Source organism: Mytilus edulis, chromosome 7 (genome assembly GCF_963676685.1).
Source record: "Mytilus edulis chromosome 7, xbMytEdul2.2, whole genome shotgun sequence".
Lineage (NCBI taxonomy): Eukaryota > Metazoa > Mollusca > Bivalvia > Mytilida > Mytilidae > Mytilus > Mytilus edulis.
In genome coordinates this window covers 79,090,699-79,109,025 of record NC_092350.1, presented here as the reverse complement: position 1 = coordinate 79,109,025, position 18,327 = coordinate 79,090,699, and the positions used below count along the sequence as shown (strand labels likewise).

At 31.6% G+C, this 18,327-nt stretch overlaps 1 protein-coding gene across 1 annotated transcript; it reads right to left on the bottom strand.

Annotated features, from left to right (window-relative positions):
• Positions 1-1,542: 1,542 nt before the first annotated feature.
• LOC139482286 (uncharacterized) lies at positions 1,543-8,067 on the bottom strand. The gene is made up of 2 exons (XM_071266083.1): positions 8,005-8,067; positions 1,543-2,831 (listed from the first exon to the last, which is right to left on the bottom strand). Exon 2 carries the CDS (start codon positions 2,818-2,820, stop codon positions 1,912-1,914), a length of 909 nt encoding a protein of 302 aa, XP_071122184.1. The 5' UTR covers positions 2,821-2,831; positions 8,005-8,067; the 3' UTR covers positions 1,543-1,911.
• Positions 8,068-18,327: the final 10,260 nt, after the last annotated feature.

Here is an 18,327-nt window from a genome sequence, read left to right as displayed (position 1 = left end):
TCTTGAGTCACATAATGGAAGGGCAGACACGAAAATTACTAAACTAATAGATTGATATGTTTTCGTCCGTGGTAAATTCTTTTTTAAATCGGAGGTTATGCATTTTCTACATCCAACTTGAACGATACCCATGTCGTCGACTTGATATCTAATGGTTCTGCTAAACTATGTACTAGATAAATTGAAAACTTAGACAAACGGTGTTTTTAAAATAAAACACTTCGTAATTGAGAAGAAATTTGTAATTTTGTTTGTTTCTATTAACTTTTAAATTGTTTGTCACTATAGTAAACATTACAGTACACATTTATCGCCTTCTCTAACAAAGAGCTTCGATTCTTTTGTTCTATTTCAACCGGGTTTCCGACTGAATAGGTAGGCAGAGTTTCAATATATACTGGTATTTGATTGGACATGAGTTGATGTGAATGTTTATTGCCCAATCAAATTCCAGTATATAGTAAACAAACTACCTACCTGTTGTTTACAAACAGCCAAACAAACATAGCAAGCAAGGTGATCAATAGTTTGATTTACATGCTTTTATAGAAGAGCTGTTAACTTTTAGACTTTAAGTGCTGTATTTTACTTGAAAAGTTTTATATTGTTTTATGTTTTGCTGTCTTGAGTCAGTCTATTAGTGCTGTATTCTAATGGACATGTTTTATATTGTTTTATAATATATGTTTATTTACTAAAAAGGGTTAAAATATTTCGCTAAAATGGGCTTTGACAATTATAATTTTCGCTAAAATGGGTTAAAGATCTGGCGTTCAAATGGGTTCTACTTTGGCACTAAAACGTCCTAATTTTGTTTCGCTAAAATGTCCTATCAATGCGCTCAAATGTCCTCCGCCGTTTAACCCATCCTGACAAAGTGTCCAGTTCAAATTCTCTAAAATAGCATAATAAAATTAGAAAGTACTAATAAATTTCCGAAAAAAATCGTAATTATTGAAGGTGTATATCATGCCTCGGTATGTTTTTACGTTTTAATTATTATTTTACACTCAAAGATTCCTTCTTAATGTATGCATTACTAAATTGTACTACGTGATAAATACCAAAATATTTATTGATACATGTAAACTTTATTGGTTTTCAAATAAATAACATATCGTATAAACAATGTCAGAAAAATATATAAAGTAACGATGAAAAATAAGCAGATGGTGTATGATTGCCAATGAGACAACTATCCAGCTGTGACGACTTGCCGTAAGTAAAACAACTATAAGCTAGTGTACGAAACATAAGCATAAACACTTATAGCTCAATAATACGTTTACGAGATATTATTGTTTAGTTCTATCCCTTCGAAACCTATTCATGGTAAAACATAAAAATAAGTCAAAGTAAGCGATAATAACAGACCAATGAAAACCAATTAAACTTTTTAGCGTTATCTGATCACTTTTGCAAGTAGGTAGCATTTTAGCAATTTGATTGTTTTGAATTATTGTGTTTTGAATCTGTTCTGTTGGAATGGTATTGCTGTTGCTTAAACAATTTCAAAACCAGGTAAAATATCAAATGTATGAACATGTTTAAACTTTAATTGTTCCAAGTGCTTAATATTGTTATTTGCATTTCAAAGCAATGCATATTCACATTTATCATTGTTCATGTATATGGTCTGCCATTGGTGCATAAAGTTCACATAATTACTCTCTCAACATCAGCTGGTGTTTACTGTTCTGTTGATGTCATGGACACTCTTTGGGTTGGTCTTCTTCTTATAAGTCGTTGTTTACCACCTTCAACTATGAAGAATAAGTCAACAATATGACTGCAGCTTTCTTATGATCATAGTGTTCCCCTTATCAATGTTCCTTACTAGTGTTCACTCAATCAATATCCCTCTTTGTTAGAAAAACTGTCAATAAGGTTGGTGTATTTCTCTTTCCTGCATTATTGCTGCCTAATCAAGATTATTTTACTTGAATTTCTGTTCCTATAAAGTATGTACACAATAATAGCAAAAATTAGTAAAGATAGTGTTTTCATTAGGACTCCGCGCTTGAACCAAACAACATATATAATTTTACCGTCCCAGCTATGCCATGATGACGCTCGGTGATGTACTATGTATTCGTTACTATAAGGTAACGCTGATACCTCACATTTGTTTTTGAAACTTTTGAAACGTATATTGAAATAAGCTGTTCCTGTAGTGAGCATATTATTCAAATATGGAAGCAAGTATTTTCTTTTAGCATAAGGTAAACCAGCTATGACATGTTCTAGAAGCGGATGATTGGCGGTCGCAGCAAAGAAGTCAATTGCAAACCTATCGAAATTATCGCCACTTTTAAAAACAGCTTGTTGATTTTGATTGTAGACGTTTTGAAGAAGCGACTTTATATTTTGAAGACATTCTATATCATTGTCAGCATATATTCCACCATAATGATGAATGATCGTGAATTTTCCCACGTTGATTTTACTTATCCATGCTGGAAGGTTTGAGTATAATTTGAAAATCCCTGGGTAATATTTTTTTATTAAATCATCAACCATAGATTGGTTCCAGAGAGTATACTTGAAGTCAGGACACAATTTTGACCAGGTCTGTTGGGCAAATTGGTATTTCTGTAGATGTGCTTGACCGTCTTTGTTAATGTCAAAATAAATTTGATGAATGTGGCGTGGAATCTGTGAAATATCATCTCTCTTTCGTAAGTCTGTTTCTCGGCATTCTTCTTTTAATTGTGATTGGTCATTATTTCTTAATGAGGGAATCACATGTATGATGCATAGGATAATTAACACTGTCCCACATGCACAAAGTGCTGACATCTCTTTTGCCGTCACTATCATTTCTGCAACAACTGAAATAAAGATAATAGATGACATTACTATGCAGACATCTACTGTATAAACATTAATTTTCGTGGGGTTAAAATTTCGTGGTTTTGTATCCAAAAGTAAGTTCGTGGGGATTAATTTTCGTGGTTTTTAAGTTTAGAAAAAAATTATACAAATGTCACTTTATAATTGACAATACTCAATAAAACTGATGTGAACTTTTGCCGTTGGGAAAAATCAATAATTGCATTTCATAGTAACAGTGAGCACTAATCAAGTGTTGTAACCTGCACACGTTAATTGGCTGTTACACACCTTTGATGTTTTATCCAAGGACAATGATTGTGCAATATATGTATTACAACTTGAGGGCATTACAGACGCATTAGACTGTCAAATGACATTGATTGACAGTTTTTGGTGATTATTAATTACTGTCTAATCAATTAACCTATTTATTTCATTGTCTGCATTGATGTTCATCAATCATATAATGTCAATAAGATTTAGTCAGATCATAAAATAATGTAAATCTACAGTTAAATTTTCGTTGGTGTTTTAATTTCGTGAATAATTCTTATCCACGAAATAAACGAAATTAAATCCCCCACGAAAATTTGTGCTTTTACAGTATATCAGGTTTCTACATAAACACTAATCCATCCAAATGAGTCTAAGTTTGTTTTTTTATATTAATTTTGGAAGTTTATTATTACGGTATGCCATATCTGCACACATACCGAGGACCTCTAAATGCGGAATATGTTTGAAATGTATCGAAATTTGATAACAACCAGGAGTCTGTTATTCAGTGGTTGTCGTTTGTTGGTGCTGTTAATTGGTATTTATCAGTTTTCGTATTATTTATAGATGATACCGTTAGTTTCCTGTTTAAAATGTTTTACAGTAGTCATTTGTGTAGCCCTTATAGCTTGCTAGCGAACACATCGGAACAAGTAATTCATAAAGGTCAAAGACACCGATAGAGAGAAAAAATTCTAAATATATATAGACATTTTTTGGAAAGTACCATTTTTCTCATCCAAACAAATACAGGGCCGTGTCATCGAAAGTGTCCTAGGATTAATCTTAGGACAATTAAAGGACAATCTGAGGACTGTCTTATGAAATATCTCATTTAAATGAAAAAGTATATCATTTAGATAAAAACAAATATGACATTTAAATGAAGAAATATACCAATTAAATAAAAATATTTATACTATGCCATACTAAAATGATGTATACGGTATTTTTCTACCGCTTATTATGTTAACGATACATGTAGTAAACTTCGCGTTTGCCATTTTTTGTTACTATTATATAAAGATATATAAATAAGAAATATATATAAAAAAAGATCATCGTTTAACAAAATTGTTTGATTGCATTATATCCAAAATTAGGTTCACAAACATCCGTTTACTTTTAAAAAGAAAGCCTGACTGCTTCAAGAATATTTAAGCAAATTGCTTGATTTTAATTTAAGATGTAATGCATGTTCTTTTATTCTTTTAAACGAGGAAACGGTGCACATGGCCTAGGGTGTTTAAAATCCATAAGTCGGACTCCACCATGTTAAAAAAAGGGAATAAAGTCCACAAAAACCTCACAAGGAAACATAGAGTTTATTTTTCCATGGCGATTTTAAAATTAACTGATTTTGACGAATCATGGTATATCTTTTCCTATTATAACGGTTACGTTTAAAATAATTGAGACCTCTGACAAATATAACTTGACAAACCACAATATAAATTAGATAGACTACAATTCTTAATTGCTCATTGCAAATAATATTGGTCTAAATAGTATACGAAAAAAATGTTTGATTTAAAGAAAAAAGTCAATTCATTTAAATTGAATTCGTCGGATTTTCATTTAAATGTCATTCATAAAATTCATCGATGTAAAAGATATGGTCGATTATTTTATATAGTATTTCCTGTCTTCGCTAGAAATCATAGTGTATTTATTAACTCAAATAAATAATTATTCAACACATTTCATTTGATCTACAAATGATTTTCTGATCGAAATTCAATGTTTATTGATCCTTATGTATATGCTACTATGGAAGCATTATATTGTCAACACTACTGAAGCTCGTACTGAAGAGATTTAATCATGGCCATCGGTCGTACTTTCACACATGGTAGACAACCATGTGAACCATGGGCCATTGACCTTTCTAAACTCAAAGAATTAACGACACAGTGGTTTTATTTTAAAAATTATTTATAAATTTTGAAAATCATCAATTGAGTTTTTTTTCTTCAGAATGTGTGGTATTAAATAATATAATTTCACGACACCCAGCAGAGTGTCTTTATTTTGCGGGATTTTTTTTTCTGAAAAAAAAATGTGTCGCCAACTCTTATTAATATCTGAATGAAAATAAATGCTCTTCATACTGATATCATGATTTTCGCCCTGTGTAAGCTTTCATTTTCCACGAGGGTCACTACCTATTAATAGGTGTACGGGGATGTGCCAAATACATGGGTCATAATTTTGCTAGATTTATTTGTAAAAAATATCCTCTTTTTTAAAATATCATATACTAGTATTAAATTGCATTTACGTTTGAACTGTTTATTGTTTTTGGTAATGTATGATCTACATATCACTATATATATACAATTTTTGTACCCATAACAGTGCCATTTGTCTATAAATAGTGTTCTCCTTGGAATGTGAAGTTGTTCTTTTTCAATACCATAGTAAGCATTTCTACTAAGCAGTCAGTAGGTGGAATTTTAAGAGATCGAGAGTCCCAAACTTCTCTACATGCTTAAATGCCATCCGCATGGGGAATATTCGTATAGAGGGAGGTGACATCCATTGTGACAATGCCATGGGTACAAACATGGCTCCATCTTATGCCCATATATTCATGGGTAAAGTTAAAAAGCAACTGATCGAGTGCTCCATCGAAAAAAAGCTTTCCTGGTATCGATTCATTGATGACGTTGACATGAAATAGGACATGGGAGACCAAGAATTACAAACTTTTATAACAAATGCTAACAATCAACACCCTACCATTAAATTCACAAATAAAACATCTTATTCCACCATAAACTTCCTTGATACATCTAGCACCTTCTCTGTAGGTATAATAAACACAGATATATACTCTAAACCTACAGATACTCATCAATACTTGTCGCCTGAAAGTTGCCATCCTCCACACTGCACGAAGAGCATTCCATACAGCCAAGCTCTCAGAATAAGGCGAATCTGCTCCTCTGAAGACACTGCTAAAAGCTCAAAGGACATTTGAAAAGAAGGGGATATAAACACAAAAACATCAAAAATAGTTTTCGAAAAGCGGAATCCATCCCCAGAAGCAGTCTGATAACTTACAAAGAAAAACAGTAAAGTAAAAGAATCCCATGTGTGCTCACTTACCATCCATGCCTGAGAAATAGTTTCAAGACCATTCGTGATCATTGGAGAGCAATCGAGAAACATTTTAAGTTATCAAAAATCTTTCCTGAGCCTCCCATGATAGCCTTTAAACAACCTAACATCCTGAGAAATATACTTGTCCGTGCTGACCTTTCCAAACCTAACCATATTGTAGGTAATTGCCAGCCTTGTGGGGATAAGTGCTGCAAATGTGGCAACCAATTGCAGCATTCATCAACATTTCATAGTAAGACCACAGAAAAGACATACAAGATCTTCTGCAATGTCAACTGCAAAAGCTCAAACGTAATTTACGTTCTTGAGTGTCCTATATGTGGTCTCCAATATGTCGGTGAATCTATGCAGTCATTTCTCAAACGCCTTAATGGCCACAGGAGTGACCTCACAAAAAAAAACGTATATTCCTGTCAGCCAACACTTCAGGTTACCAGATCACAATCTGAAAGATTTTGAACACATGAAGATCCTTGTGATCGAACAGGATTGTACATGACAAAATAGGCAAAGAGAGAATCGGGAGAAGTTTTGGATTAAAGAACTGGGTGTCCTCCATCCAGAGGGAATCAATATTCAAGATTTTGGATTAAAATCAATCGACCAAAACTTACCTGTATTATTACTGATATATTTTTACACCTTTTCCATTATCTTTCAGTATTGTTAAAACTTTTCACACTGATGAAGGCCATTTGTTGAGCCGAAATATTTGCAATTATTGTATAATTTATATCATCTGTTCAGCTTTTCCATCTTTGTGCGATGATATTCAACACTTTTTAGTGTTTTGTTTTCCATCTATTTATCGGTATTGTTACACAATCTTTTAGACTTATATAATTTTTCCTGTTTTGTAGTATTGTCAATTTTGATGATCCAATACCTATTAAGTTTATTGGTTGGTAGATTTTTATATAGACTTTTTATAGTCAATTATTAATCAATTCATTTGAAAGTTAACCTTTAAAATAAGTTACGAAATGAACTCTGGAAATTTTTCTCCTGATTTGTATATAATTTGTAGATGTTATTCGTTCTTAAATATTTATATAACTATAGGTACCGAATTTCAGTTACATGATGTACAAATAGTGTAAAATTGTCCTTCAAGGGCAATAAATCCGGTTTTATTTTATATGTTCACTTTTTTGTATGTCTTACTTTCCGAAACAGTTTTGCTGTGTTACAGTTTATCTTTATCTTCAATAATATTTGAGATAATAACCATAAACTGCCCAAAAAACATTAATATTAACTATTGTCCTGTCTGAAAATATAGATTATTAAATAGTACTAACCTTTGTCTCGATAGTAATGAAATCGAATCAATTATATCCTTAGTTTTTACAAGAATTAAATAACATTTTTGTTTTAGCTGTGGGAAAAGTCGCCGGTCAAAATGTAGGTCGCTGGATTAATTATGTGAATGAATGATGACGTCATGAAATAGAAGTTCCTTTAAACGTTCCAACTAGGTGAAAGAAATAATTAGCAATACTGTTTCCACGGGATTAGAATACTGTTAGAATACTGATAGAATTTACAGAAGCTATGATTAAAGTGTATTCTATTTGATCCTTTCACTCACATGAATTTCGATTTTTTTTAATGATCCTTTTTCGCAATTTTCCGCTGTATATCTTTTAAGAAATATTACTATAACATTATCACTTGTATAATAAAATGTTATAACTTTTCCTTCGATTCTCCTAAAATGATATTTATGATTTTTTTTAAAACGAAATAAATGAAAATATAAGTTACCTTTACGTGAAGAAGTTGTAGAAACTATGATTAAAATGTGTTTACCAATTGAATAAATGTGTGTTCACTCTTCCATTTATATGTGATATGGTCTATATAATTCAACTTGTTATATTTACTATTAAAAGCACCGTGGGTCCTGGTAACCGTAAACAAAACGCAAAAATTTTACCTTTGCAATATCATGATATGAAATTCAAAATCACAGCTACCAATAGTGAAAATTATTTTATTTATAATACTCAATTCAAAAGCGATTTAACGTTAATCGCTACTATTTACAAAAAAAATACTAAATGATTTAAAAAAAAAAATCATTTTCGCTTTACTGCGGTCAGTTTAGTTTAAACATATTGATATAGAGTAGATTTGGAAAATGTGTACTATGATTTGTTTTACAAAACAACATTCTATTTGATGACTGTCCTACATTTTGACCTGGATCGATATAACCAATAGTATTACTTTTTAAGGCGTAATACTTATTTGTTGACGTGATTCATCAGTACAAATGAATTTATGTAATTAGTGCACTGCGGGACGACTAATTACGGTACGATATATAGGACATTAAAATGTGTATTGTATTCCGCTGACATAATGTGAACTTGATCAGTATACAAAAACGGCATTATAACAAAAAAAATCGGTTATTGTGTCGAACATTAACCCCAACGACAATGAAATTAGATAACCATTTATACACCACAGTAGGACAACCTTAGACTACTTTTAAACTATATGTTGTATTCGTCTCCATCCTTGTAAAACGTTGTTTTTTGGGCAAGGCTTTTCGGTTCTTATCAGTATATCATTCCAAATGAAATCTGGTTCATTTTTGCAAAAATCAAAGTTCCATGATTGTGATGTCAAACGTTTTAAGCTTTACTACCATATTTGTTTTCTTCAATATTTGAGTATGCAAAGGAACCAAAGTTAGTATGGCTTGACAGTGGGCTAGTTTCACAGGCCGAATATTTTAATGGTGTTTTTTTTTTTGTATTTTAACAAAAATCTTTCTTTTGTAATTTAAAAAAACAAGCTTCAGAAAATTCTATGAAAATCTATATAGAAGGCTACCATATCATTTCTCAGAGTGTATTGATGAAAACTGCATTAAATCGATTGTAAAATGAGTTCAAATTACATTCTTATTTTTACAGATTGAAATAAGATATATGTTAATATATATGTACTGAAAAGTAAAATCACAAAAATACTGAACTCCAAGGAAAATTAAAAAAGGAAAGTCCCCAATCAGTTGTAAAATAACTTTTGTTTACATTGTCGCATCTATAGATTATATACACGAATATTTGACCAGTAAACTGAATTTAAAGCTAGTGAGCGAAAGGTCTATATCTTACACATAGATAACTGTTACTGCTAGAGAGATTTGGCGGCATAATTACAGTATAACATATAGTTCTGTCTTGTAACAGGTGACATCGGAAGGACTTGTTCAAATCCACCACTAAGAGTGATGGGTCCTCCAACATGGTAAAGTGGATCTGCGCCTAGTAGTCAACTCAAAAAAACTTGAACAATAAAACACGTGCTACATTGTACATAATGACTTCCCTACATTTTGACCGAATCAAACGGAGATTAATTGAATTCCCGTTCAACATAAACGTATTGTATACAAAGATTAAGTGTCGTGATGATACGACTAAAAATTAGATCCCTTGCTTTGAAAAAAATCCACACCAAAAGAATTCTACCCTTGCACAGTGACAATCCTTCAAAGTCGAAAAACGCTCATTTTGAGCTTGTAACCAGAATAATTATACTCAATTAAGTAAAACTCCATTTTATACAGCTGACTTACGAGACATGTTAAGCAATTCTGTTTTGTTGTTTCACGTCTTTTCTGTAGACACGAGATGAACAAAGAAAACCGTCGAAGGTCGTCACGGAAACATATTTGTCACGTACCCTGTATTAAGTATCTAGTATGGTTGTCATAGAGATATGTGTCGTGTACTCTGTATACAGTGTTTGGTATTGGGTTTCATAGAAAATGTCACGATCCGTGGGGTCACAATCTTGCAATTGTTGTTATAGAAACATATGCCATGTACCATATATTTAGTATCTAGTATGGTTGTCATAGAAACATATGTCATGTACCCTGTTTTACTGAGTCATGATTGGTTGTCATAGAAACATATGTCAAGTACTCCGTATACAGTTGCCGGTATTGGTTGTCATAGAAACATGTCATCTACACTGGTTTTAGAATACCAACACAAAAGTAGCTGAAAATTTCGATGCAAATCGTAAACTATCTTCCCGCAACGCGCGCTATTAAACTCTTTATTAAAAAATACGAAAACAAATCTGTTATTCAGCATCAAACGACAATCACTGAGTTACAGACTCCTGATTTTTGACAGGCACATACAGTTTGTGTTCGGGCACCCAAGCCCTTTCCCAACTTTAAACAGTCACGGTTGTAACAAACTGTCAAACAGTAAAACTGAAGATCAAACGAGATAAATCTGTTGGAAAATAGTTTACTCATAAAAACGACACACACACACACACACAAAAAATCTTCGGTTTTTGCCTATAAGAAACCCTGAATAAATATTATTATCTTTGCAAGTTTTTTTTTTTTTTTTTTTTTAAGACTTGAAATACATTTATTGAAAATCACCTGATTACATTTTCCTTGTATAACTCAGGGAAGAATACACAAGGGGCCCTGTGTTTACAATGATCCAACGTCCAGGGATAAACGGTAGACTCTATCATAAAAAAAAAATCTATTTAATATTTTTTTCCATACATAAGTTATACATTCATATTAATTACACAGATTGAGTTTGCGTATAAAATGTTCACAATATTCTACAGTAAATAAAATACATTAAAAGTCCCCCAAAACACACTACAATCTACACAATAATTTACCTTTACTTATATAATTGGCATTTATTTTTTTGTACTTTTAACACCTGGATTACATTGTTATGTGTCGGTCAGTGGTTTTATAGGTCACATGCTCGACCTTGTAAATGCGTGTATTGTATATTTCTATCGTTGGATGTATTATGTTCTAAAAAGGAAAAGAAAGTAAGTACAAATTATTTCGTCACTTACTAATGTATAAGATTTATTATAAGTTTTATTTCAGCTGCAAAATTTTCTTTTTTGGATGATAATGATTTGTCCATAGATTCAATTAAACTTCCCAGTTCCCGTTTTGCATATGCTATCAATTGACTGGAAGTAAAACTTTTAGACTGATATTTGATTATATTCCTACATTTCCAAATAATCCATTTAACTGTATTCATAATCGTATTAGTTATGACATTGTACTTTTTGTTGTAATCGTACATTCCTAGCATGATAAGTTCTTCGCTCAATGGAATATATACTGTGTTATTTGGTACATTATATGTTTTAAGCGCATCAAAAATGTGTTCCCAAACAACCATTATAATGTTACAGTTGTGAAAAAGGTGTGTGAGAGTTTCGTTTTCTGTTTTACAAAAACGGCATTTGCCATTATTTGATTTGCCCATTCTAAATAGTTTTTGCTCCGTATAGATAATGTTATGAACAATTTTCCAGCTAATTTGATTTGCTTTCCTAGAGGACATACTTTTATTTAAATTTATCCAGATCTTTTTCCACGGTAATTCCGAATTATACTGAATATTCCATTTTATTTGACAGTTTGGAACTATATCTAAATTTAACGAATATTGGATTAATTTCAAAGATATCTCACTTGGGATTACTACTTTATTCTGTTTATCGTAAAATTCAAATGTATTTTTAATATAATAACCATTTTTGGGGGGTTCTGGATCAACGTGGACGTTTTTTAGTCTGTCCTTGAACAATTTAGGAATAGCTAATTTCAGCCTTGCCCATTCCGAGATCCAGTTTCTCTTATCTTTAAGAGTATTGTATATAAAGTTGTCGCTTTTGATGTTTTCCGTTTCTTCATCCCAAATATCTTTTATTGTATGAATTCCACTTTTTCCGAAGTTAACGAAAAAAATAGGTTTTTTATTGTATTGAATTTTTAAGTTTCCAAAAAGTTGTTGGTTTAGGATATCGTTTTTATTTATTGGACTTTGTATACTTAAAAATTTTGACCACGTTTTAATTAACTCAAGATAGTATTTTGGAAAATTTTCCATTTGCAATCCTCGTAAGTCCGAACACTTTGCTAAAAAATTATTACAATTATATTTGATATCAAACTTCTGTAGCCACCATTTGGCTATTGTGTTCCAGTTATCGGTTTTTGATCTTAAAATCTTTTGCATACTTTTGATTTGTTTGGATTTAATGAACGAGTCTATATTGATCATACCAATCCCCCCTTCTTCTAACGGTAAGCAACACACGTCCCTTTTAATTAAATTTACTTTCCCCTCCCATATAAAATTCCACATGACATTGTTTATTTCTTTTTTTATATTTTTCAGGTATACCTCGCATTTCGATTTCGAACCCTATTTTAGAAATGATCAATGATTTTAATATTAAGACTCTGCCCTTCAATGTTAGGTCACGAGATTTCCAAACCTCAAGACACGCCTTAATCTTCTTTATTTTTTCTAACCATATAGCTTCTATATCAACACTATATCCATGCATGACTCCCAATGCTTTAATTGGTTCGCTAGACCACCTAATTTTTTTATATTTTGGTGTTTTATTTTTCCAACGACCCAAATATACCCCTACAGTCTTTTCATAATTTATCTTAGCACCCGATGCTTTCTCATATATTTCTAAAACCTTGAATGTTTCCTCTATTGATTCCTCTGTTCTATTAAAAAATTGTGTATCGTCTGCAAACATGTTAATCTTAACCTCTTTCTTTTCATTTTCTATGTCAGGGTGGGGTAAATTTATTCCTTGAATTTTCGGATTAGCCCTAATTGTGGCTGCCATCGGCTCTGCTTGTAAAATGTAAAGCATCGGCGATATTGGACAGCCCTGACGGATTGATCTAGAAATTGGGACGTATCTTGATTGAAAACCGTTAGTCATTAAACAAGTTTTAGCATTTTTTAGTAACATTTTAACCCATTCCCGAAAATTTTCCCCAAATTGAAATTTTTCTAAACATGCATCTAACCATTCCCATTCTGCATAGTCAAAAGCTTTTGTTTGATCAAGAAAAAGGATTGATCCTTCCTCGTCTTCCATATCTATAAAATCGAAAATATCTTGCAGCATTCTATTAGAATCAAAAATATTTCTGCCCTTAACAAACCCTTTTTGATCTGTTTCTATAATTGATGGTAGAACTATTTTCAAACGTTCAGCCAGAATTTTTGAGCAAATTTTATAGTCTACATTTAATAATGTTATAGGTCGCCAGTTTTTAATATCCTCCCTCTCCCCACTTTTATATAATAGGCTTATCATTCCAAGTCTCTGCGATTCGGAAAGTGTTTTATCAAAAAAGGTTTCTTTTAATATTTGCGTAAGCTCATCCTGTATCAAAAACCAATATTCCTGATAAAATTCTGCAGTTATGCCATCTTCCCCTGGTGATTTATCCCTTTTCATTAATTTAATTGCTTTGAAAATTTCATCTTTTGTAATTTCACTATCACATAACCGTTTTTCTGCTTCAGATAGAGTTTTACTTACATTATATAGTAATTTTTCCCCAGCCTCTCTATTACAACCCCCCGAGGTAAAAAGTTTCTCATAATATTTTAATTGCTCGCCTAAGATTTCATTAATATTATTTTTGTATGTGCCATTTTCGGCTTTTATTTTTGACCATAGTTTTTCTTTTCCTCGTTTTTGTTCTAATCTGAAAAAATAATTTGTGGATTTTTCACCTTTTTCATACCAATTTATTTTTGATCTTATGCGTGCTGCTTCTGCTTTTTGTTCGTAATATTTATATATATCTTTTTTTAGTTTTTCAACCTCATTCAGATTTTTTTGTGTTCCATCATTTTCTAACAGATTTTCTAATTTATCTTCCCAATTTTTAACTTCATTTTCATTTAATCTAAGTTTCTTTGAAACCGTTATTGTTATGTCCTTTATTTTAGTTTTTGTTAAATCCCAGAACTCCTTTTTATCTTTAAAATTATTTATGTTAAGTTTCCAAGATTTCCAAAATGTTTCAAAAGTATTTTTGAAAAGGTCGGTTTTAATTATACTATTGTTCATTTTCCAGTAACCCGGGCCTCTTTCTGGTTCGACGATGTTCATAGTAATTGTTACGCCGTCGTGATCGCTGAAGGGAAAATAAACAATTTTTGCATTGTTTACTCTACAATCGATATTCTCACTGGTGAATATATAATCTATTCTCGAGTATGATTGACCCCTTGAAAATGTATATTGTTTTTTGTTTGGATATCTGAGACGCCAAATGTCCGTCAGTTCATTTTTTTCAATGAAATTTTTTAGTTCATAATTTCCCGCATCTTCACGTTTGGGCATATGTTTTCTATCTAATTTCCTATTTAGACAACAATTAAAATCTCCCATAACGTAATTCACAATATCATTTTCTTTATCTATTTTTAACTTATTAAAGAAATGTTTTCTTTCTATGCCATTATTAGGGGCGTAGATATTAAAAATTCTAATAGTTTCGTTTGAGTCTAATTTGAATTCAACTATTAATTTCCTTCCCTCTGCATCTTTATATTTTTCAGAAATGTTTATATCTAAATTTGGTTTCACTAAAATTGCTACCCCTTTGGAAACGGAAGTCCCGTTACACCAAAAACTTAAACCTCCCCATTCTTTTTTCCATTCATTTTCAACAAATTTTGTGCAATGAGTTTCTTGCAAACATATAAAATCAAAATTCTTTTTTTGACACCATTGAAATAATGCATTTCGTTTTGACTTATCTCCCATACCGTTTGCGTTTAATGAAACTAAACGAATAGACATACTTTATGGGAAAAATATATATTTATATTATTGTCTTCAAAATTCTGAATATTTAGTTTGCTATACAGTTCACCGATTTCATTTATGTTATACAACATAATAAAAGTCCAACCTATATTCAATATATTTACAATAAATGAATTTGCATGTACACTTGCAATGCATTTTTTTTTAGAGTTATCTCCCATACCATATATTTCATATATAATTATTATCTGCCTACTTATTTCACCAACAAATACACATATTTGTATCACTAACATAATACAGTTCAATAATTTTCCAAAATATTTACAATAAATGCAAGATTTTGCATACACAATAATAGCATGTATTTTTTTTAAGTTTTTCATTATATGATAAAAATTTATAATAATATATTATATACATTTTACACAAAGTTCTCCATAAGCTCGTTTAAGGAATATGCCGGGATAATTTACTTAGAAACAGTTTCTTCCAAAGAAGAGTTTTGTCTTTTTGATTGCTGTTTCTCGCCTGAACCTGGTGTTGAAGCTGAACTTCGAGTTCTCTTTTTACCACTTGGTGTTTGGTATTCGCCTAATCTGTCTATACTCATAAAGTTCTTGACAAGAGAAACAAGTTGTTTTGCTCCTTCTGGATTGATATGTACCCCGGATGGGTCATTTTTATCAAACAATGTTTTAATGGGGTTGACACCCATGCCTGGTCGACAAAAATCATCCCAAAGATCGATAAAAGATAGCCTTTAGTCTTTTGAACATACCTTTTCCATATACAAATTAACAGAATGAGATGTTAAATTACATTTTGTTAAAGTTTGACCTTTGCCCTTTCTTGGCAGTATACTGAATATGCATATATCCGCATTTGGAAACTCTGCTTTAACTTTATTTATAGCATTTGTCATATTAACACAAATCATTTCTTTATCTGTCATGTTTCTTGTGACGTCGTTTGTACCCAAACAAAAGATGACCTTCGACACATAATTTTTATCAACACTTTTGTCCAGTGTGACTAAAAGTTTGTCAATGTCTTCTGCTGTACTACCAGAAACAGATGCATTGTGTATTCTGTTGTCAGATATCTTGAGTCGGCAACAGTTTGATGCACCTAAAATGATTGTAATAGGGGGTAATGGTAAACAGTTGTCTTCGTTTTCAGGAACAGATTGTTCATAATCCGAGTGTTTGGTGGTATCGTTGTCAATGTAGACATTCAATTCCTCGATCTGATCTTGTTCCGTAGTTTCTCGTCCCTCCCTAATTTCATGAACATAGTCCCCGTATTCATTATCTTCGGTTATTTTCTCATTTTGCTCGTCTTTTCTTACGGTTTGTTTATTTCGATTGCAATTTCGTTTGATATGACCTTCTTGACCGCATTCGAAACATACGTTATCTGTGTGCGGACAGTCTCGAATAATATGGTCGTGGCTACTGCAACGAAAACAGTATCGCGGTCTTTCTTGTCTTTGTGGTTTCATATCACAACGGTATGAAGGGCGGTCCGTTCGACTACAGTATCGACATTGGGTTCTATTGTTGTCAGCGAAAAGTCGGATTTCAAATCTTCCGAATTTGGTGATATTTGGGATGGTTGGGACACAATTTATCAGCTGAATATACCGCGTACCGGTTTCAATGTTAGTACCTCTTATAGTCCCCCTTTTAATTGAGTCTTGGACTACTTCACCGTATTGTCTCATAAATGTACAAATTGCAAGATCACCCAACTCGACAGGTGCATCCTTAATCGTAACAAGTTTTATGCATCTTGAACTAATCGAAAAAAGTGTTGATGTAAGGGATTCCCAGCTTTTCCGAACATCGACAAAAGCCCAACACAAACTCTGATTAAATAAAACAAACAAAAAAGACATATGTTCATACAAATATGAAATAGATGTGTGAAACAAATTGAATAAAATCTTCAAATTTCGATCCAGAAGGAAAAACTTTCAATTGACGATCTTAATACATTTAAACAGATTTGTGTTTATATCACCACATTATTTGAATAAAATATATATATATATGTATGGTTAGCTATAACTGTTATATAGGAATTATTGTCATGTTTAAAAATAAATTTGAGTAGGAGACATTTTTTGTCATTGTATAATAGTATGTATACCCATAAGATTTTTCCATTGAAAAATTTAAAAATTTAAATGGTTTGTCATTGAATATGGTCTCGGAAATATTAATAAAATTTCTAAATATAGGTCGGTATTTCTTTAGTTACAAATGATGGTGAAATATATAACAATCCTAGAATGAATTATAGGTCATTATAAGGTGGTCATGGCACAAAAGTAAATATAACTTAACACAAATATTTGTACAAGAAGTGAAGGTGGTATAACTATTTACTGTTAAACTCATCATTCAATGTTATTTCAAAAGAAAGGCAAAATTAATATGGTATCTTTAGTACTTGGAAGTATTATATTTCAATTGACCTCGGTTTTTAAATGATAAATTATATTTAAAAAAAAACATTCTTGTCATATTGTCCAATAGATTTTTTAAAATTCAATTCCACACGGTTTGTTTTTATCAAACTTGTGATAAGAAATTTCACAAAAAATAGAAAACATATATAGCACTATAATTGTGTATGTTTAAAGATCTGACACAAACTTATTGTTCAAAGTTTATATGACAAACATATTTTGAATTTGAATTTATAATACATTTTATCTGTCTAAAGATAGTACGTGACTTCTTTTGTTAAAGGGTGTACTAAAACCGAGTGGGCGGTGGGGTTGGGTGAAGGGAGGGGGTGGGATGGGGATGGGATAGGGATTTGATGAATACTTCATAGTTGTGTTTTTATATAAAAGATACCTTAAAGAAGTATTCCCCTTTTTAAAGGATGGAAAACAGAGAAGAAATTTTTTTATGAACAATGTAGAACCGCAGATATTTTGGTAAATTAGATTATAAGGAAGAGAGGAATTATCGCCCTTTAACCAAGGTCTAGTGGTGAATAGCTATGATGAAAAAATCATAAAAAGTGTATAGTTATAAAAGAGTAAGTCATAAAAACAATGTCTAAAAATCAAACAATGATACCAGAACAACAAAATGAAAGCAACAAGCAAGATTTAGATGGCAAATAACCAGAAATTTACAAATATCCGTCCGGTGGTAGCGAAAATATTTCGACGCCATCTTTCTCCAATGTTGTCAAACATCTTAGTGCAAATTATCAGGCCTACAGTGATCGTGAACCAAAGCTTACAGGAGTCAAACCTATCTTCATTAAAGAATCGACTTCTTTGGCAACAAATCTCCACCAAAAGAACTTTGGATAACACATGTTGAAATCTACAAAGCACTTAGTTACAAGATCAAACCGCAGTTAGTAAGAGGCATACAAACAATAAAACAAATGTGGAGAATATATTTAGACACTGAGGGA